This window comes from Oryzias latipes, chromosome 3 (genome assembly GCF_053564925.1).
Source record: "Oryzias latipes strain Hd-rR chromosome 3, Olatipes_Hd-rR_3.1".
Classification (NCBI taxonomy): Eukaryota; Metazoa; Chordata; class Actinopteri; order Beloniformes; family Adrianichthyidae; genus Oryzias; species Oryzias latipes.
Window position 1 is genome coordinate 39,507,110 of NC_136239.1, and position 17,821 is coordinate 39,524,930.

Sequence of the window (17,821 nt, forward strand, 5' to 3'; positions counted from 1 at the left end):
GTTTGAGGCCTTTTGGACTTTCAAATAAAAAAACTGAATCTTAGGACTTGTTTTTGCATTATAAAGCCTGAGACACCGTTGGTGCTTAAAAAGGGGAGAATGGAGTCAGAAGGGAATTTTATGTGGTCGGGCAGTGGATGGATCCAGAGCTGGAGGCAGCAGAGATGAGGATGTTGAGTTTTGGGAGTGACCAGGATGGATGAACTGGTCATGGTACCTCTTTTGGAGATTAATGCAGGGTAAAGGCCTGTTCACACCGGGACGAATTTCGCCGGCGATTTTCGCCGACGTTTAACGCCTCGTGACTAAACAAAGGGCACCAATGTGAGTGTGCACACCGAGGCGAAAAAACGCCAAGCGCCAAAGCATCAAAAAAAAAACGCCTCGGGTTCGTTTTTTTTTTTCGACGCGTCGTTAAACACAACTTGGGGGCGCTCAAACACAAAACTGCCTTGCTGAGCACACATACCAGCGAAGAAGATAGACGCCAAGTAGCGTCTACACTGCCGCGAAGAAATAATGACGGACATTCTAAAATATCCCCGAACCAAGCACCAGTTGGAGCTACTGGTGCTTGAAATATTCATGTTTTCTTTGTATGATTCTGACAAGCGCGTAAATACTTGCTCTTTTCTTCTGAGTGAAAAGCGACTTTAAGAATCGTAAAGTTGCGCAACGCCACCTTGTGTACAGGAGTATTTCTGTTTACATTAAGCGCCATCTAATGTCAGGGAAGGAAATTGCATGTTCGCTCGGCTCATCGTCAGTGAAAATCGCCTGGGTGTGAACACAAAAGACGTGGCGAAAAACGCTGGCGAATAACGCCTGGCGAATATTCGTCCCGGTGTGTACGGGCCTTAACTGGTGTGAGTGAGGAAGATTTAGAGGAGATGGAGTTGGATGTAGGCAAATGATTCACCATGTTGTTCCCCCAAAGCCTGCCAAAAGGCACAGTGGGACGGGGTGGAGGTTGCAGGTTAGCCTGCAGTCTGAACCTGAGTCTTGATGTTTGCAGGTCACTGCCTCATCAATGCCAGCACTTAGAGCAGTTAGCTCTGCAAAAACAACATTCTCTCTTTCAGGGTCTATATCACCCCCCCCCCCCCCCCCAGCAAACTTCTGGCCATTAAAAGACAGATGAAAAAAAGAAGCGGCCCCTTGAAACAATTTCTTCTCATAAATCTGCCAGACTGTGAGGTTGTGTTGAAAGGGGACAAGTTGACAGTAAATGAATATTGATTTTCCTCTCTTCGCGTGCAGCTGCTTTCTGGCTGGATGGATTTACTCTTACAGAGTTGTCAGAAGCCGGGCGCTTTAATGGGATGTTATCAATTTGGGGTGGAGCTTGGGCACCTTCGGACGGGACGTTAACCTGGTGGAACGGCTGCTGGGCTTTAGATAAAAGAGTACAAAAATAAGCGTGTGTAACACAGATTTAAATTAGAAGTGAGAAGAAGCAGCACATTTAAAATCTCTCTGTGAGTTGTGTCAGATCATGGGTTTTCATGGTGCAGATTGAGCTCTGATTAACAGGATTTGAACAGCCTGGATATTAATGATAATTCCAGTGGAAATCATCTCTCACATGGGATTCAATGTGTCTTTCTGTTGAGAGTTTTTGCAAACAGATTTGATTTGGAGATACAGACTGACTGTCTCATTCCGTCACTAAATGACATTTGCGTGTAAATCATTAAATTTTGCAGCGTTGGCCCTCCGGCTTCTCCTCTCGGTTAAGTAGAACGAGACCGCTGACTCGTCTAAGTGGAGAGGAAGTCGGCGTGGAGCTGGATGGTGTCACTCATGAGGTAAATGCTGAGGCGAGGGGTGACGGCTACGAGACGCGGCGCGGAGGCTTTGTCGGACGTTTGAAAAGGTTGCGGCCACGCCAGAGCGTGAAAAGCAAGCAGAGCGGCTGCAGTGTGCATTAATGTGAGAGCTGTCCACGGTCACAGGAAGACGCAACCCCCCCTTCCCTCACATACATTTTTTAATTAGTCCTAAGCGCTCCTGTCAGGCAGCTAATTGGCTTTCCTTCCTGCTGCCCGCTGCATTGTTGGTGCTCTCCTAATGCAATTTGGAGTCGGGCTCTGCAGTGGCTACAATCTCAAACTTGTTCTTCGTCGCCAGAGCCTGTCAGTCACACAAGCATAATTGCTTTTCATTGCAGAGATGTTATCTGATATAAAAGTCAATGAGGAAGAGATAAGTTCCAGTTACCTTTTAAAACACATTCATGTGGCTTTAAAAATGGAATTTTCTTAAAGCTCTGAGTGTCTGGCGTGAGAAACGTTCAGGTCATTCCCACTTTCAAGCTACGAACACCACGAGCAGGTGAAAGTTTGGTGTTCACACTCAACGAGCAGGGAGGGGCTTCTTCTTCTTTTTGTATTGTTTACTTAATTCTTTCACATCTAAACCCACACTGAACCCTGTCGTAAAAATGTACGCTAGGCAGGAGCACGTGAGTTTGAATGAAAGCCTGAAGGCCCGTACACACCGGGACGAATATTCGCCAGGCGTTATTCGCCAGCGTTTTTCGCCACGTCTTTTGTGTTCACACCCAGGCGATTTTCGCTGACGATGAGTGGAGTGAACATGCAATTTCATTCACTGACATTAGATGGCGCTTAATGTAAACAGAAATACTCCTGTACACAAGGTGGCGCTGCGCAACTTTAGGCTTCTTAAAGTCGCTTTTCACTCAGAAGAAGAGAGCAAGTATTTACGCGCTAGTCAGAATAATAAAAAGAAAACATGAATATTTCAAGCACCAGTAGCTCCAACTGGTACTTGGTTCGGGGATATTTTAGAATGTCCGTCATTATTTCTTCGCGGCTGTGTAGACGCTACTTGGCGTCTATCTTCTTCGCTGGTATGTGTGCTCAGGAAGGCAGTTTTGTGTTTGAGCGCCCCCAAGTGGTGTTTTACTGTAACTTCAGAAGCTCCAGACACGTGTGCAAAAGCGCCATTCTCATTGGTCGAATAGATTCCAATGTGCATTTGAAAAAAAAATAAAGACGCATTTTAATCCAGCTACTATTCACAAAGGAGGAGATCTGGATTTAAAAAAAAAGTGCTTTGAACCAAAGCACAAAAGACGCTCTAACAAATAAAAGAGGGTACAAAAAACTCTTCTTTCATGCCAGAAATGTTCACTTTTCAAAAGCTGAGGGGAAAGATTAAAGTGTGTCTTCATGAAAACTTTAGAAAATAACTTTGGAAAATAAGGAATTTGCCAAAAAACAAAAAGCAAGGATGTCTCCTCTAATTAAAAGTCTGCTGCTGGTCAGTACAGACTGTTATTTCAGGCTCTGATACAATGTTAAGACTTGATGGAGGAAAGTTTTTCACTGGAACCAATAAAATATTTAAAACAGTTAAAAAAAAAAGAAGTCATGAAGAGAAGTCCCTGCAATGTTTTAGTGAGCTTAGAACAGAGGAACTTCATCAGAAACATGAATCATGGATTATGCCAACAAAGCTAATTAGCACAGCGGGGAGAGAAAAGAAGAAAACATACATCAGACTGGGTGCCTGCCTTAGTAGTGTTTCTGTCTCGCATGGCTTCAGGGGGGGTAGCTGCCCGGGGCTACGTATAGAAATGGCCATAGGGATGACATGTATCAGCTGGCCTGCTTTAGGCTCCAGTTTAAGGCGAAAGGAGAAAGGAGTACAGCCGCCGTCCATTCATCAGTAAATATTCAATCATGTATCTGTGTTACAATCAAAAGGGGAAAGAGGGAAAAGTTGGCGTTAAATTTAAAAACTCAAAAAAATAAAAAAAATAAAATTCAAGTTTCAGGGAATGTCAACAAAATTTTATTTGCTTGCAAATTTTGGATTTACTTCCTTAAAGTATTACGATATTTTTAGAATAATTTGTCAAAATTTAGTATTCTGATAGCAAAGGCTTTATTCAAAATAAAAATAAAAATAAAACATTCAGACAACAAAAAAATTTTTTTAGTAGAAATATGGAGTATCTATAATAGAAATAGACTTTTAAAATTTGTTTACAAAGTAAGACTTTCTTCCTAATTTTTATAGAATTTTACATGTCAGAATTCTGAGGAAAATGTCAAAATTGAATTATTACCAGAATTATGACAAAATGAGAATATTAAGTATAAAAAACAGTTGTTTTTTTTTTATTCTAATACATTTTCACTTTTTAAACTTTTAAAATATTTAGAAAACTATGTTGGTAGAAAAAAGGTACTAGTTTTAACTACATTGACAAAATTAAGAGTTTAGTTTTCAGAATTTCTTTGTAGCTTTTAGAGAAAAGTTAGTTTGAAGAGAGTAAAGTTAGAAATTAAATGATTTTTTGGAGGAAATTTGGAGGAACATTTCTCATTTTTCTCCTGACTTTATCTTATACTGAATATAAGTTATTTTAATAAAGTTAAAAAAAATTCTTACGTGAGATGAGTTTGATGTTTCTAGTTATAGGCAATTTGGAAATGAAAGGTTTCAATGCCTCAGGGGTTTGTAGCAGACATCAGATTTGTGTTGAATGTGGTTTTTGGAGGAGTTAAGGTGGAAGTGGTGTTTTGTTGGACACTGATCTCAGTAATAGCGGCTTCTGATCCAACAGCAAAACTCGCACGTTTCTCCGAAATGCAGCAAATCTGGACAAATATGAAATAAATAATTCAGTGACTTGGTTTCAGTTTCTGGGAAGCATCAGATGTTTGGATCACTTCAATGCAGAGTAATGCTTGACTGAGGCTGCCTGGAGGGCACCTTTCTGAGCGTGCCCGTCCGAAGAGTCTGGCTTGTCTGCTGAAGTGTCACCTTGTTGTGTCTCCGCAGCTCTGCTGCTCGGCATCTTCCTCTACACTCGCTGGAGGTCCTACAAGGGGCTGAAGGAGGGCGTGTACCACGTCTCCGCGCACCACGACGGCTGGGAGGACATCCGGGAGAACGTCCTCAACTACGACGAGGAAGGAGGCGGAGAGGAAGACCAGGTACGGACGGACAAACGGGTTAGTTAACAGAGGAAACGGCTAATCCCTTTTCCACTTCGGCAGTTATTAATCCCCCCAGAAACTCATTTGTGGTCCTGAAAGTTTTGGCCAGAAAACACTCTGGTGGTTTAATAACGGCTGGAGGTAGAAAGTGATGCTCATTCAGTGGAGCAGGGTCTTCTAACGAAGGAATTAAACATCATTAGAGGAGACGGGTCGCTCATCAGTTCTTGTGGAAACAGAAGAATGGAGGGATTGTGGTCATAGCGCCATCCGTTTGACCTTTGATCAGTACTTTAAACTCTTTGTAATCACATCATGGATGTGACATCAAGCTTTCACAGCGAATGGAAACATAACCACTAAAATAGAACATTTTAGCAGGAAAACACACCCAACTCTTCTGGATCACAAGCCTCTAAAATATTTGTGCATCTTAAATGCTGCTCCTGGGATAGAGTCATACCTCTACCCTACGTCTTTGTTTTCCCTTCTGAATGTGCAGATCCACCTTCCATAATAACTATTTATTAATAATAACAATAATAATAATAATAATAACAACAACCGAAGGGCTGGCGGATGGATCCCCGCTCTCCCCAGCCAGCTGTTGCCCCCCGAGCGCGGCTGGGTCAAAATGCGGAGAAGGATTTCCCCATTGTGGGATAAATAAAGTATCAATTATTATTATTATTATTACTATTATTATTCGAACCTGAGCGGAGAAGGGAGGCTTTGGTCCCGGCCATGGCCGTTGCTGCGTCACAAACCAAAACTTTTTCAAACGGCGTTGGCTCTGGATCCAACACGATTGGAATGGAGAAATACTCAGAAACGCAGTTTTGATCTTAAATTCTTTTATACATGTCTTCTATCATGAGTAAACTGTAACATTCATTCACTCCTAACCGTTTCTTTTCTTTTGGGGTCACGGGGCTGCGGGTCCCAGTCTGTGGCAGGGCTGTAACAAGAACAGGTTAAAAACATGATTATCATTGGAGTGGGATTTCCAGTATTTTATTTTTATTCACCTTCTTCTATCATTTAACACTTAAACAGAGCACTTCAGTGAAGGGGCTTCAACAGCGAGCGTCGGACACGGCGCGTCAGTCCCCCAGCACGCTGTTTTAATTGTCCCCTTCTTCCAGAAGAGGCGGGTTCCATCCATCACTCATTCATCTGGACGATCATTATTCTCCGTGATGATCTTCCTCAGAGTATCGGGATATTTTCCAGCCGATGCCATTTCTCCATGCAGGGGTGCAAACTTCACTTGTGGCGTTTCAGGAACCGGTAGAACCAACTGTTGCTCGCGGTTGAATACTCTGTAGCCGCCGGCGAGGAAGTTGAAGAGGCCGGCGTGCATTTCATCTCCACACACCTTCCTCAGACGCAAAAGTCTGGCACAAGCGTCTCTAGTTGTGTCTAACTTTTGTGATGAACCGGAGGAGTCATGTGACTGATACAAAATCTGCGAATTCTGAAACTCGAAGAAAACACTGCAGTCATGAAAGAGAGTTTGCTGACTGTAGCTTTAGTGTCTTCAGAAACATTGTACATTTTTGATCAGTTGCGGTTCATATGTCAATTAAAAAAGGTCAAAAATTCAGATAAGAATCAAAATGACTTTCTTCCCAAATTGTGGTTTTAGCATTAAAATTATGATGATTTTTTTAAATCACTTATCAGATCTTGAACTTTTTAAATGATTGGCAGCCGTCTCTCTTGAAATGCCTTTCTAGGTCGTTTTTGCGTTACGAAAAACCAACAGAAACTTGCTGTCAGTTTTATTACAAAATATTGTCGCATTCAGCTGCGTTTTACGGCAGTTAAATGTCGTGATCCGTTCATGATATGTGCATTTCGGGTATTCATGGTTAATAATAAGCTTGGAATATAAAGCACAGATCATAATTATGAGAACACCATGTATATCTGATCATTGATTTCCTAGTCTGATGCTACCTGATAGATAATCTGATGATCAGATTGGGACGTCCCCATGGTGTCAGAAAATGCTTTTGTTCCGTAAAAACGTCTTTGCTTTCATGTAACTGGTATTTAGAATAAGAAGTAAAGTCGGGTCACATGATGAAACAAAAACTGGTCAGCGCTTTACTTTGACATAGTTTGACAAATGCCTTTTCTGGTTTGGAGATGATCAGGAGAGAAGATGAAGTAAACGTTGGAGGACTTTTCTTTTCTTCTTTATTAATGTGCTATCTTAGATGACCCCCCCCTTCCATTGACGTGTTCTCCCTACCATGACAAAGGTGGATAAAGGTGGAAAGATTCCATGTAATCCATGGACACCAGTGAAGATCACAAATCATTGAAGAAAAAAGGTTCAGAGCACTGTCTAGTGGGTCTAGATGACCCCACTCCCAACGTTAAAGTGCCTAGGATAGAACAAGGGTTTCAGTTGTGAAGGACTTTTTTATTTCATTTTCAGAGACATGGGTGTGGCTTCATAGACTGAATCATTGGTCAGTCATGGGTTCAGTCTCTCTGAACAAAGCATTTAACCCTCAGCTGGCCTTGATTGTAAAGCTATGTGCGTTGCTAACATTGATACAACACAAAAACTTCAAATTGTTTTCTATTTTTTTGGACACTAAAAATTTGGACCAACAAACAAAAGACAGCTTAAAGTCCAGCTCAGAATTAAGCTGCTTTAACGCCGGGGCATTAATGCAGGCAGGGATGCCTCCAACTGCATCCTTTTAATTCTAAAGACTGTAATTACATTTCTTAATGCCTGGCAGTGGATACAAGGTACCAGCTTCACACTGGATTAAGTCACTTCAATTTGGAATAAAATTCGGCATGTGTGTGGTGTTTTAATTAGGCCCACGCGAAATCCTTATCGTCTCTCTCCACCAGCCAGTCGAACCCACGTGCACTCCACAGTACTTGAGGGGCTTGCATAATATCACAGCTTTGATCAAAACATGCGGTGTACTGCAGAGAGGAAGCAGTTTTTAGGCTGTTCCAGGTTTGTCCGCACATCACTTTCCATGCTTTAGTCAGACTTTCATTCTTGGCTGAAGTCTTAGATCATGTATTGGGCGTCGATTGACCATTTCATAACCTGTCGTTCCACTGGACACGGGATTTGAGGTGCTGGCGGCTCGTCCTGAGAGCCCAGCAAAAAGTCAATTTTACTGTGAAGGAAAAACACAATAAAGCAGAAACACGTCAGTGACATCGCGACTCGTTATTCTCAGGTACCGCTGTGAGGGATGGGTCACCGTCCCACGCAGGGTTGTGTTTTCTGACCGTTAAAGCTTTTAGTCACAGGTGGATAGCGGCGAAAATGGGCAAACCTGTGTGGGGGCACGCAGGTGTCCTGCACCAAATCTGAAGATGTTAGATGACCCCCCCTTCCATTGACGTGTTCTTCCTACCATGACAAAGGTGGATAAAGGTGGAAAGATTTCATGTAATCCATGGACACCAGTGAAGATCACAAATCATTGAAGAAAAAAGGTTCAGAGAGCACTGTCTAGTGGGTCTAGATGACCCAACTCCCAATGGTAAAGTGCCTAGGATAGCACAAGGGCTAGACCCACTAGATGAAGATGATCACAGGACAAACTTCAGAGGTTTGGCAAAAAGGTTCAATAGCCAAACGTTCAGGCAAACACTGGATGGTTGATGGCCACACCTGACATCCAGTTACACCTTTTTGGTTTTTGGTTTGTGTAAAATCCTGTAAGTTTATATTCTGAAATGTTCTTCAGAATGTTCTTCTGAAGAAACGGGCTAAGAAATAAAAGGTTTTTGGGACAACACTATCATAACCACACTTAAAAACTCAACAAATTCAGACGTAAGTCCAAACTCAATAAGATCAAAGTACGGGGGTTGGGCGCTGTTTGGGTTTCATACACTTTTTTTGTGTAATGTATTGCTTTTGGTTTTCAAATTGGATTCTGTTTTTTTGTAAAGCACTTTGACTAATACAAGTTGGAAAAGTGCTCTACAAATACAGTTTGATTTGATTTAAGATTTCATTTTTATCGCAGCTTAACTTTATTTATAAAGTGCCTAAAGACAAAGATTTGTAACAGAAAATAAAAGTATAAACAAAATAAAAACTAAACAAAAGTAAAACAGTAGAAATGAACTTTGAGTCGAATCTCTTTTTTGCACAATACTTGTGAAATGAAATTGAAATGTCTTCTGTTTGCTTGCATGTTTGCTGTTCTGTACTTTTTTAAAAGGTGATCATGTTCCGTGTTGTTCTGGATCAAAAATGTCTCACAGGGTTTTGACTTTGCCTCCAAATGAGTCAAAAGGCCTGAAATTCCTGCAGGAACAACCCTTTTCTGCTCTGAATAATCATGTTGGGCCTGGAACAGAACAGCCTCATATCCTGCGTTTGTTTTCCTTCTCCATGGCAACGCCCCCGTAACGTCCACCAGATTCTGTCCCTTTTGGCACAATCGCACGCCACTGCCGATTCTTGTTTGGAATTTAAAAAAAAAGAAAAGAGGAGCATCTGCCATTCGTCACATAATCAGCTTTAAAAGCCACCCACCCCTCCTGCTTGTGCATCATTTCATCCTCCACCTCCCACGTGTTTTCCAGCTCGGCGCCGTGGTTACATTTGTGCCGGAATCACATTAGGGCTGAAGTGACTGGCTCTTGGACGCAGGAGCACATGTCAGAGTAAAAGCACTTGTGCAGCAGTGGATGGAGAGGATGAGGCTTTGTCTGTTTCACCAAACACGCACGCAAACACAAACGCAAACACACACACAGACACACAAAGACAGCAGACTCTCAGGGACAGTAAATTGAGATTGATTGGAAGCTTAAATAGGTGGAGCGTTCACAGAAAGCCTAATGGTTGGAGCTGATTGTTTCTCTGCTCTCTTTTCATTTTTCTGTTTCCCTGCCGTCGGGTTTCATTTTTGTCTGGTTCATCTTCTCCAAACTGCCACAACTTTCCCTCCTCCTCCCTCCTCCTCCTCCCTCCTCCTCCTCCTCCTCCTCTCACCTGCTTCTGTTTGTGTGCAGAACGCCTACGACATGGCAGAGCTGCAGAAGTCCCTCCAGCCAAGCCCGGCCCAGTCGGTCCAGTACTGCCGTTCCAGAGCCCTGCACCACCCGCCTCCTCCCCACCACCACCACCACCACCTGCTCCACCAGGCTCCCCCCACGCCCGCCTCCATCCAGGGTTTGGACGTTCTCAGCCGGACATCCAGCTCCACAACGCTGCCCCCATCTGCCGCCTCCACCTCCTCCACCAACACTACCACCACCAGCCTGCGCAGAGACGTCCCCCCCACCAGGCCCTCCGCCCAGGGCCAAGCCCGCCCCCCCCAGCTGGCGCGTCCCTCCCTGTCCTTCTCCAGCCAAGATCTGGCACGCTACCTGTGCGAGATCATTCGTGACGCCGACCAGCATCCCGACACGGGGCCCTTTGACTCACTGCAGGTCTTCTCCACCGAGGGAGGGGGCTCGCCCGCCGGCTCCCTCAGCTCCTTCAGCTCAGCGGGCCTGGAGGGCGGCGATTCAATGGATGGCGGGGGGGAGGCGAGGAGGGAGGAGACACTTGGGGATTGGGGGCCTCGCTTTGAGAAGCTGCGGGCGCTGTACGAGCGAGCCGAGGTCAGCGATCTCTGAGCTGCGGCGCTCAAACTGATGGACTCCGACAGCGGGGGGGGGGGCACACAGACGCTCTACAGAGAGGGCCCCCCCCCTGCCCTGCTCAGCCAGCACTCGGCCAACAACTGACTGGAAAGGTGTTGTATCAGCTGGACGATGAGCCCTGTCCATCATCATGGTGGCCTCACAGACAAAAGGAAAGTATCCCAGAGAAGGCCCCCCCACCCCCCACCCCCACCAGCAGGTGTGGTTGAAGCCTGCCGATCATCAGTACACCAGAGCTCAGCTCAAACCCTCGTCAGTTGAAGGCTGAAAAATGTAAAAACAGGACTTTTTTTCTTTTTCTTCTGTTGAACAAAAGGGTAGGGGCTAAAACCTATTTTTCTCATCCTGCTGCTGATTGAAATCCGTGTAAATAAAAGTCACATGTTCCACAGTGTGGTGGTCAGACGGCGGGAACTGGACTGGGTTCGAATTGGACTTTTGGTGGACAGTTTGTGTTCTCTGCTGTACGCTTCAGCTTCTGTCTGTGTTTGTAGAAGAAAAGCGGGAGAAAAAAAAGCTTCGACTATCATCGGGTTTCAGGCTGAGACTCCTTGTTTTTTTTCTTGTTTGCTGAGTGGAGTAATTCTGTATTGGTTGAATGTCTCCACCATCAATGCGCTGCAGGTTGTAAAACATCAAGCCTTCTACTTAGCAAAGCGCCGGCGTCTTCATTTGATTTCCTGTTCTCCTCTGCTGCTCCTTCCTGTTCACCCAAGGGGAGGCGGCGGGGGGGGGGGGATGCAAACAAAAAAAATCCAGACAAAGACGCAGGAGTGGACGTGTGGAGATGGAGAAAGCGCTCGCTTCTCCGCCAGCATACCAAACGTGGATGATGCCAGACGTTCATTTAAAAGACAATGGCTGAATGGAATGCAAACCATGTGGTGCAGCTTTCCAAGGTGACTGCTTAAGTGCAACCAATCAGTGGTGGTAAGGGGGGGGGGCAGATTTCATGCAGGCCGGAATAGGAAAATCTGGCGGACAAATCTGGGTTAAAAAGGATTCAAACTGGTCCCAGTCACCACCCTAATCAGCGTTCCTCGTTGATCAATCCTGCTTTTGGCCCTTGTGCTATCTTAGATGACCCCCCCCTTACATTGACATGTTCCCCCTACCATGACAAAGGTGGATAAAGGTGGAAAGATTTCATGTAATCCATGGAAACCAGTGAAGATCACAGTCATTGAAGAAAAAAGGTTCAGAGCAATGTCTAGTGGGTCTAGATGACCCAACTCCCAATGGTAAAGTGCCTAGGATAGGTTAGGTTTTCTGGTTCTTTTTTGTTACCTTGAAGTTCCACACTGATCATCCTCTGATCTATTTTCAAAGCGTTCCCAGTGGTCTATTAATTACGATCATGACGTTTTTGGCCAAAATCTAAAAACTGTGTTGATCTATGTCCTCCGTTATCAGAAAAACGCCACAAGAACATGATAAAAACATCATTTTCTTCAGAGTTGGTCTTTAAGGTGGTATGCATGTTTTTGTTGGGGACAGGTTGGGGCTTTGAAATCTGTGCTGGAGCTAAAAAAAAGGGACGTCCTTGGAAAAAAAGTCATCTTCAAGGCAGCACATGTTCTCTCAGAAACGGCATCCTGCTCTGCATCAATGCTGAAGTGCAATGGCCTCTGTCAAAGACCCCGTTTCCTGTCAAAGACCCCGTTACCCGTGCAGAACAAAGCCTCAGCACTCTTTCTGTGAGGCAGGACGCACTCCCAGTGTCCCGTCAGACAAAAAGAAGTCCTTTTCTACCAGTTTCTCCTCACCTTCCAACCTCAAACCCTTTGTATTTTTTTGTTTTTTTGAATATGAATAAGTTCTCCTCACTGTATGAAGCAGTTCTAACCTGATGGATCATTTATTGATTTTCCCAAAAACTTGTTGAAGTTCAAAAGTTAGGACTAAAAAGCAGGAATTGATGAGAGAAAATGGAGCATTTTGGTTCCATATAAGGAATTTTGGCATTTTACATCTTATCTCTGTATTTTTTTATGTGGCTTTCTGTTTCTGAGCAGAGATTTTCTTCTACTTCTAAAAAAAGCGTGATCACAAAAATATCACAGAAATGCCAAAGTAAGTGATCGAAACCAAAACAGGCTCTTATAAATCCGTCAAAAATTGTTACCCCATTGGAAGATTTACTTCAAATGACAAATAAAAATTCAGCCAATATGGTTAGAAAAATGGTCTTACCAATTGTTCTTCTTTTTGAGAAAGAAATTCTACTCACTAAGGTCAAATCTGAATTGCCCTATAGTCACTCTACGTTAGCGCGTAGCTGCTAGCGCCAGGAAAAAAACATTACGTTGGTTTTATAACTTTAAAGAGTCATGCAAGAACAAAAAGTCAATACTTGTGTGTAAACCTCTGTGCTTCAGAGCACACCCACGTGAACAAATGTGTTTCTCCTCCGCAACACGGATCACCCTACCAGAGGACGGATAGCCAGCCATAGGTGTCTATACCGCTCCCCATTAAAAAACACTTTTGTACATTACCTGTCAGTAATCTCCAGCATCTTGTTTTTCTACCTCCCCCTCCTCCAACTTCCTTATCCCCCCTCCTCTTTTTCCATCCGGTCTAACAATGAAATGTATGCAAATATAATTAAAATAATAGAGTTTAGCCTCAAATACAAAAGGAGTTTATACAAATATACACCTTGTGTGTCCGAAGATTCATAACCCCCTATCGTACAAGGGAAATCTGTCCAAAACAAGAGGCCTTCAGCTCTCAGGAGTTAAAAATAAACAGTTTTGGACACCGCTACAGCTTCAAATGCCCCTACAACTGCAGCCAGGAGGGTAGCGAAGCAATTTGGCAAAACATTTTTTCTTAAACTAAAATTATTTTGCTATTGATTATCTTTCTTTCTGTAGTGAAATACCACTAGAAAAATATTGGAGGACCCAACTTCCAGCTTCTATTAGGAAAAGTTATATTAAAAATACAGATGAAAAGATTAGTAAAGTGTGACCGTCGACACCACAACGCAGTGAAGTGACGATAAGTTGAGGGATTCTCGGTTCCTGCCGCCGGGGCCGAGACGAGTTTCTCCACAGGAATAGAAAGGTACAGCGCAGAATCAAAGGACCGGTCGCTTTCACCTTTGATGAGAGAAGACATGGAGGTAAAGGGTGGACAAATGGACACCAGATGATGCAGTTATTCCGAGAAGGGAGCACTGAGCGCAGTTCTGCTGCAGTTTGTCAAAAAGCAGCTGGGCATCTGCTGGCTCTGCGATCTGCTGGAAGAGGCAGCAGCGCTGTCATCATCGATCCTTCTCCCCTTTTTTTTTTTTATTTGTCTCCATCCTGGCAGATTTGTGCCTGCCAGCAGAAAGCAGTTAAAGGGTAGGAGAGTGTAAAAACATGTCAGGCCACTAATCCTAATGGGAGGTGATGGCTTGCTGTCAGGCTGAAAAAAAAAACCAAAGGACTGTGTGGACTTGAACAGAGAGAATCTCAGACTGCAGCTTTTCCACAAACATTTACAGCAAAAGCTTGTAGGACGACGTCTTGACTGCTTCCTCGTCCTGATGCTGTCGGGATTGTGTGTTTTATTCCTCTGTGTGAGAGGCAAACGTTGATCCACAGCAATCTGACTCACTCATCCCATCAAACGGCTTCTTAAATGTTGTATTCTGGGTGCAGACTTGTGAAAAAAGTTTGTTTTTACCTCATTTGTATATACAGAGATAGATAATATACAATTACTGCTTTTTGTCAAGAAAAGGCACATACGTTTGAAAGACGCATTTTAAGAGTTAAAAAGGATATTCTGACTGAAGACATTTTCTATCAACATGATGGTGAGGAGCTTTTGACGGCTCTATAAGTGTTTTGTATTTGCTTTGATCTCTCTTTCTCAATAAATTCATTTATTTGCACCAGACTGGATCATGACTGTGTCTGAAAACACGATTGCACTCTTCGTCTCTCCGTGCTTACAAACTATTTTTTGTCCATTTTTAACGTCTTAATTGTTCTTTGGGAAAACTAAATTAACGTGTTAACGGACTACAAATACAAGTCCGGCGTAAAGCTTGAGTCTCAGTGCGGAGGGACGAACGTAGAACACAGACATGACGGACGCCATGTGAACATTCTGATTGAATGATGAATGTACTATTCGTTTTGTGTCAACGCAACGGAGCCACACCGCAGACGGACCAGTAGAAATCAGCCTCGACGCTGGAACCTTTACAGGGGATTAAACTGTCAAAGTTAGCAGACCAACCCTTTCTGAAAATGAAATAATTGAGCTATCCCCTCCCATCGCTACGGGTTACCATGGAGATGAGAAACAGAGCCGGTGAACCCACGGCTGTGGCGGTTAGATAAGATGCTCCAGGTGGAAAAGTGAGACTGAGAATCCTGAATGAATGTCTGTGTGCGACCATGGAACGGCAACACAACTCTGTGCTTTGATGCAACAGGAAGAAAGCTGATTTCAGACCGGAAGGCTTCATGTAACAAATACAAGAGGACTGTTTCACACACAAAAAAGTCTTATTTTATTGAACAAACTGCACTGAACGTAAATGTGATTGATAAAAAAGTGGGATGCATGACAGACACGTTTGGCACAAAGAGTTGTGACTGCACAGAAAAGACTGACACTTTTATTTTTTACAAGAATTCCGCTGCAAAAAGGGAGCAAACACAGGAGAAAGAACAACGGGAGAAGTGACTGAAGGCACCCCAAAGCAACATTCCTGTTTCATTAAAACCCACGAGTCAACAGGGGAGGAGTCTTTAGCCAATCAGTGCATCTTCCACTTGAGTGGAAAAGTTCACAGTGTTGTCACTACAGGACGTCAGGTGAGAACACAAACACTGAAACGCTTTTTGGAAGAAAAAAAAACATGATCCCATTAGGAAGTGACTCGTTAAAGCAGAGCCGTGCTTCAGTAGATCAAACGTTTTCCTGATCCTGAAGGACTGACGACCTCCTGAGAGATTGGAGGTTCTTCACGGCATCAACTGTACTGTAGGGTCTAAGGACTCATTCCATGGTCACAGTTACAGCTCAGATTCCTCTGCTCTTGGTTCTATTACAATTATTGCCTTACTCCCACCATGCACCTGTGAGGGGGTTGCAGACTTTTGGGTTTTCCAGGTCCATATAGCCATAGAGAGGAGCGACTGCATCTTAACCCTTGTGAAGCATTTGTAAGGATAATGGAAGTTACACACACTTATGACATAGGGGAGATGCTCTTGTACGGTGTCTTTACGCCACACTCTAGACGCTGCAAGTACTGACTCCTCACTCACTGCGAGCAGATGCTACACGCACGAGGTGTGCATGTGATATGTAAGAGCCCGTAGGACACTCGTAGGATGTCCACACAAACTACACCGATTGTCTAATTTCCTCATTTTTAACAGTCGGGCTGCAGCAAGGAGCACGCATCACATGAACAGCACTAAGGGGCGTCTTGCGAAGGCCAGGGTTGAAAAAGTAAAAAAATCTGTACGTCACGTCTGTGTCTCATCTTATTCACCTTAACATGATACCCAAGTGTTCAGTAGGACCTGTCGCCCACAGCATGCCTGAAGAATTTGGGTGACCTTGAAATTTCGCAGATAATCCGTATCCTCACATGAGGACAGTTTATATCCCGAAAACTTCTACATGTTGTCTTTAAGTTACTTCAAAGAAAAAAGAAAATTCTTCAGGTGATTTGATTTAACCCTTGTGGTATCTTAGATGACCCCACCCTTACATTGACATGTTATTCCTACCATGACAAAGGTGGAAAGATTTCATGTAATCCATGGACACCAGTGAGGTTCACAAATGATTGAAGAAAAAAGGTTCAGAGCACTGTCTAGTGGGTCTGGATGACCCAACTCCCAATGTTAAAGTGCCTAGGATAGCACAAGGGTTACAGTCATTTTCGTGTATTTATTAGTGATAGTTAAACAAAATAATATTGGGCTATATAAATAAAACTGAACTGAATTGAGTTTGGAGGTGAAACAGAGAGGGGAGGTGTGGCGTTCCAGAAACATCAGGAAAGGGGAGAAGAAATCTTGAGATGGCGAGATCCCCACCGTCAAATGCCAAAAGCCCATCTCTGTTTCCGTTCCCTTTTAATTCCCTAAGATTAGGATCAGATTCTTTTAGCAACATCTTCTAGTTCTTCATCCTGCTGAAGCTCAGTCCTGATCTGCTCCTCATTGAGGAAACCACCAGCTGCCGGGCTGCCTCCTAATGAACTACTAATCCCAATATGTATGGAAATTACCAGCGTTAAAAAAAAAGATTACATTAGTGCTCTCTTATCAAGCAAACATAATGGGATCACTTTGTTCTCAAATAAAGCAATCAAACATCTCCTAAATGAAACATGCAGCAGGACAGTGGGGAGCGGGCGCCGCAGCTGCATCTGATGCATGAGAATGAGGTCGCTCAGCAAACGGCGGGTTTGAGGAGGAGAGCCTGCCGCAGGAAATGACCGGAGACTGAGGTCCTCATCAACACGTGGAGATACTAAGACGCCAAGAGGACAGGGACAAATGTTTCTCCAACAACTCAGTTGGAAGTGTTGGTCTAAGTAAACTCAGGGGCCAAGTGGTAGAGGTCCGCCCTAAGACTGGTCATAGGTTCAAGTCCATGGTCAAGTCATCCCAAAGTTAAAAACCTCCCGTCTTCACATTTAACATTGATGGGATGATTTAGGGGGGTAAACCACCAAATGGTTACCGATCACAGATGTGCCTGCAGGTCACTGCAGGTCAAATCTAGAGAGCCTGAAATAGACCCAGATGTATGGAATTAAGCCTCATTTCCATTGAGCAGTCTGGTCCGGTATTTTAAGCGTTTCCATTGTAAAATAGACCCATTAAGGCAGACCAAACCGTAACATTTTTGGGCCCCCATGGATTGTAGGTCCATAGAAAAAAGGAACAGACCATTTAGGGCGGAGCTTCTGTTAACCCTTGTGCTTTCTTAGGCACTTTGACATTGGGAGTGGGGTCATCTACACCAGTGTTTTTCAACCAGTGTGCCACCGTGGGAGATGGTCAGGTGTGCCGTGGGAAATTGCCCTCATTAACTGATCTAAAACATTTTCCATCTCCAGGATATCAGCTCTGTGTTCATTCAAACAGGCCCTGATAAAACAGAGTAGTTAGGAATATGAAAGATCATAAAATACTTTTTTCTTTGTGTTTATT

The 17,821-nt window shown here is 43.7% G+C and overlaps 2 protein-coding genes across 8 annotated transcripts in view; one reads left to right on the plus strand and one right to left on the minus strand.

Moving 5' to 3' along the window:
* Nucleotides 1-14,526, plus strand: part of si:ch211-186j3.6 (neural-cadherin) — a 445,044-nt gene extending 430,518 nt beyond the window's left edge. Inside the window, exons 36-37 of the mRNA XM_023953704.2 lie at nt 4,819-4,973; nt 9,999-14,526. Of these exons, the coding sequence (XP_023809472.1) occupies nt 4,819-4,973; nt 9,999-10,607 (764 nt within the window). The 3' untranslated portion in view covers nt 10,608-14,526. The remainder of the gene's footprint in view (nt 1-4,818; nt 4,974-9,998) is intronic.
* dpy19l3 (dpy-19 like C-mannosyltransferase 3) overlaps nt 5,814-17,821 on the minus strand; it is a 63,822-nt gene continuing 51,814 nt past the window's right edge. For 3 of the 7 annotated variants that reach the window (XR_013654962.1, XR_013654960.1, XR_013654956.1), the window contains 2 exons: nt 8,300-8,376; nt 7,392-8,137 (listed from right to left, as the gene is read on the minus strand). The gene's annotated coding sequence lies outside the window, so the exon portion shown is untranslated. Of the gene's footprint in view, nt 5,935-7,391; nt 8,138-8,299; nt 8,377-17,821 lie in introns of those variants that run through there. The other 4 variants (XR_013654961.1, XR_013654958.1, XR_013654959.1 and 1 more) reach the window with 2 other exon arrangements.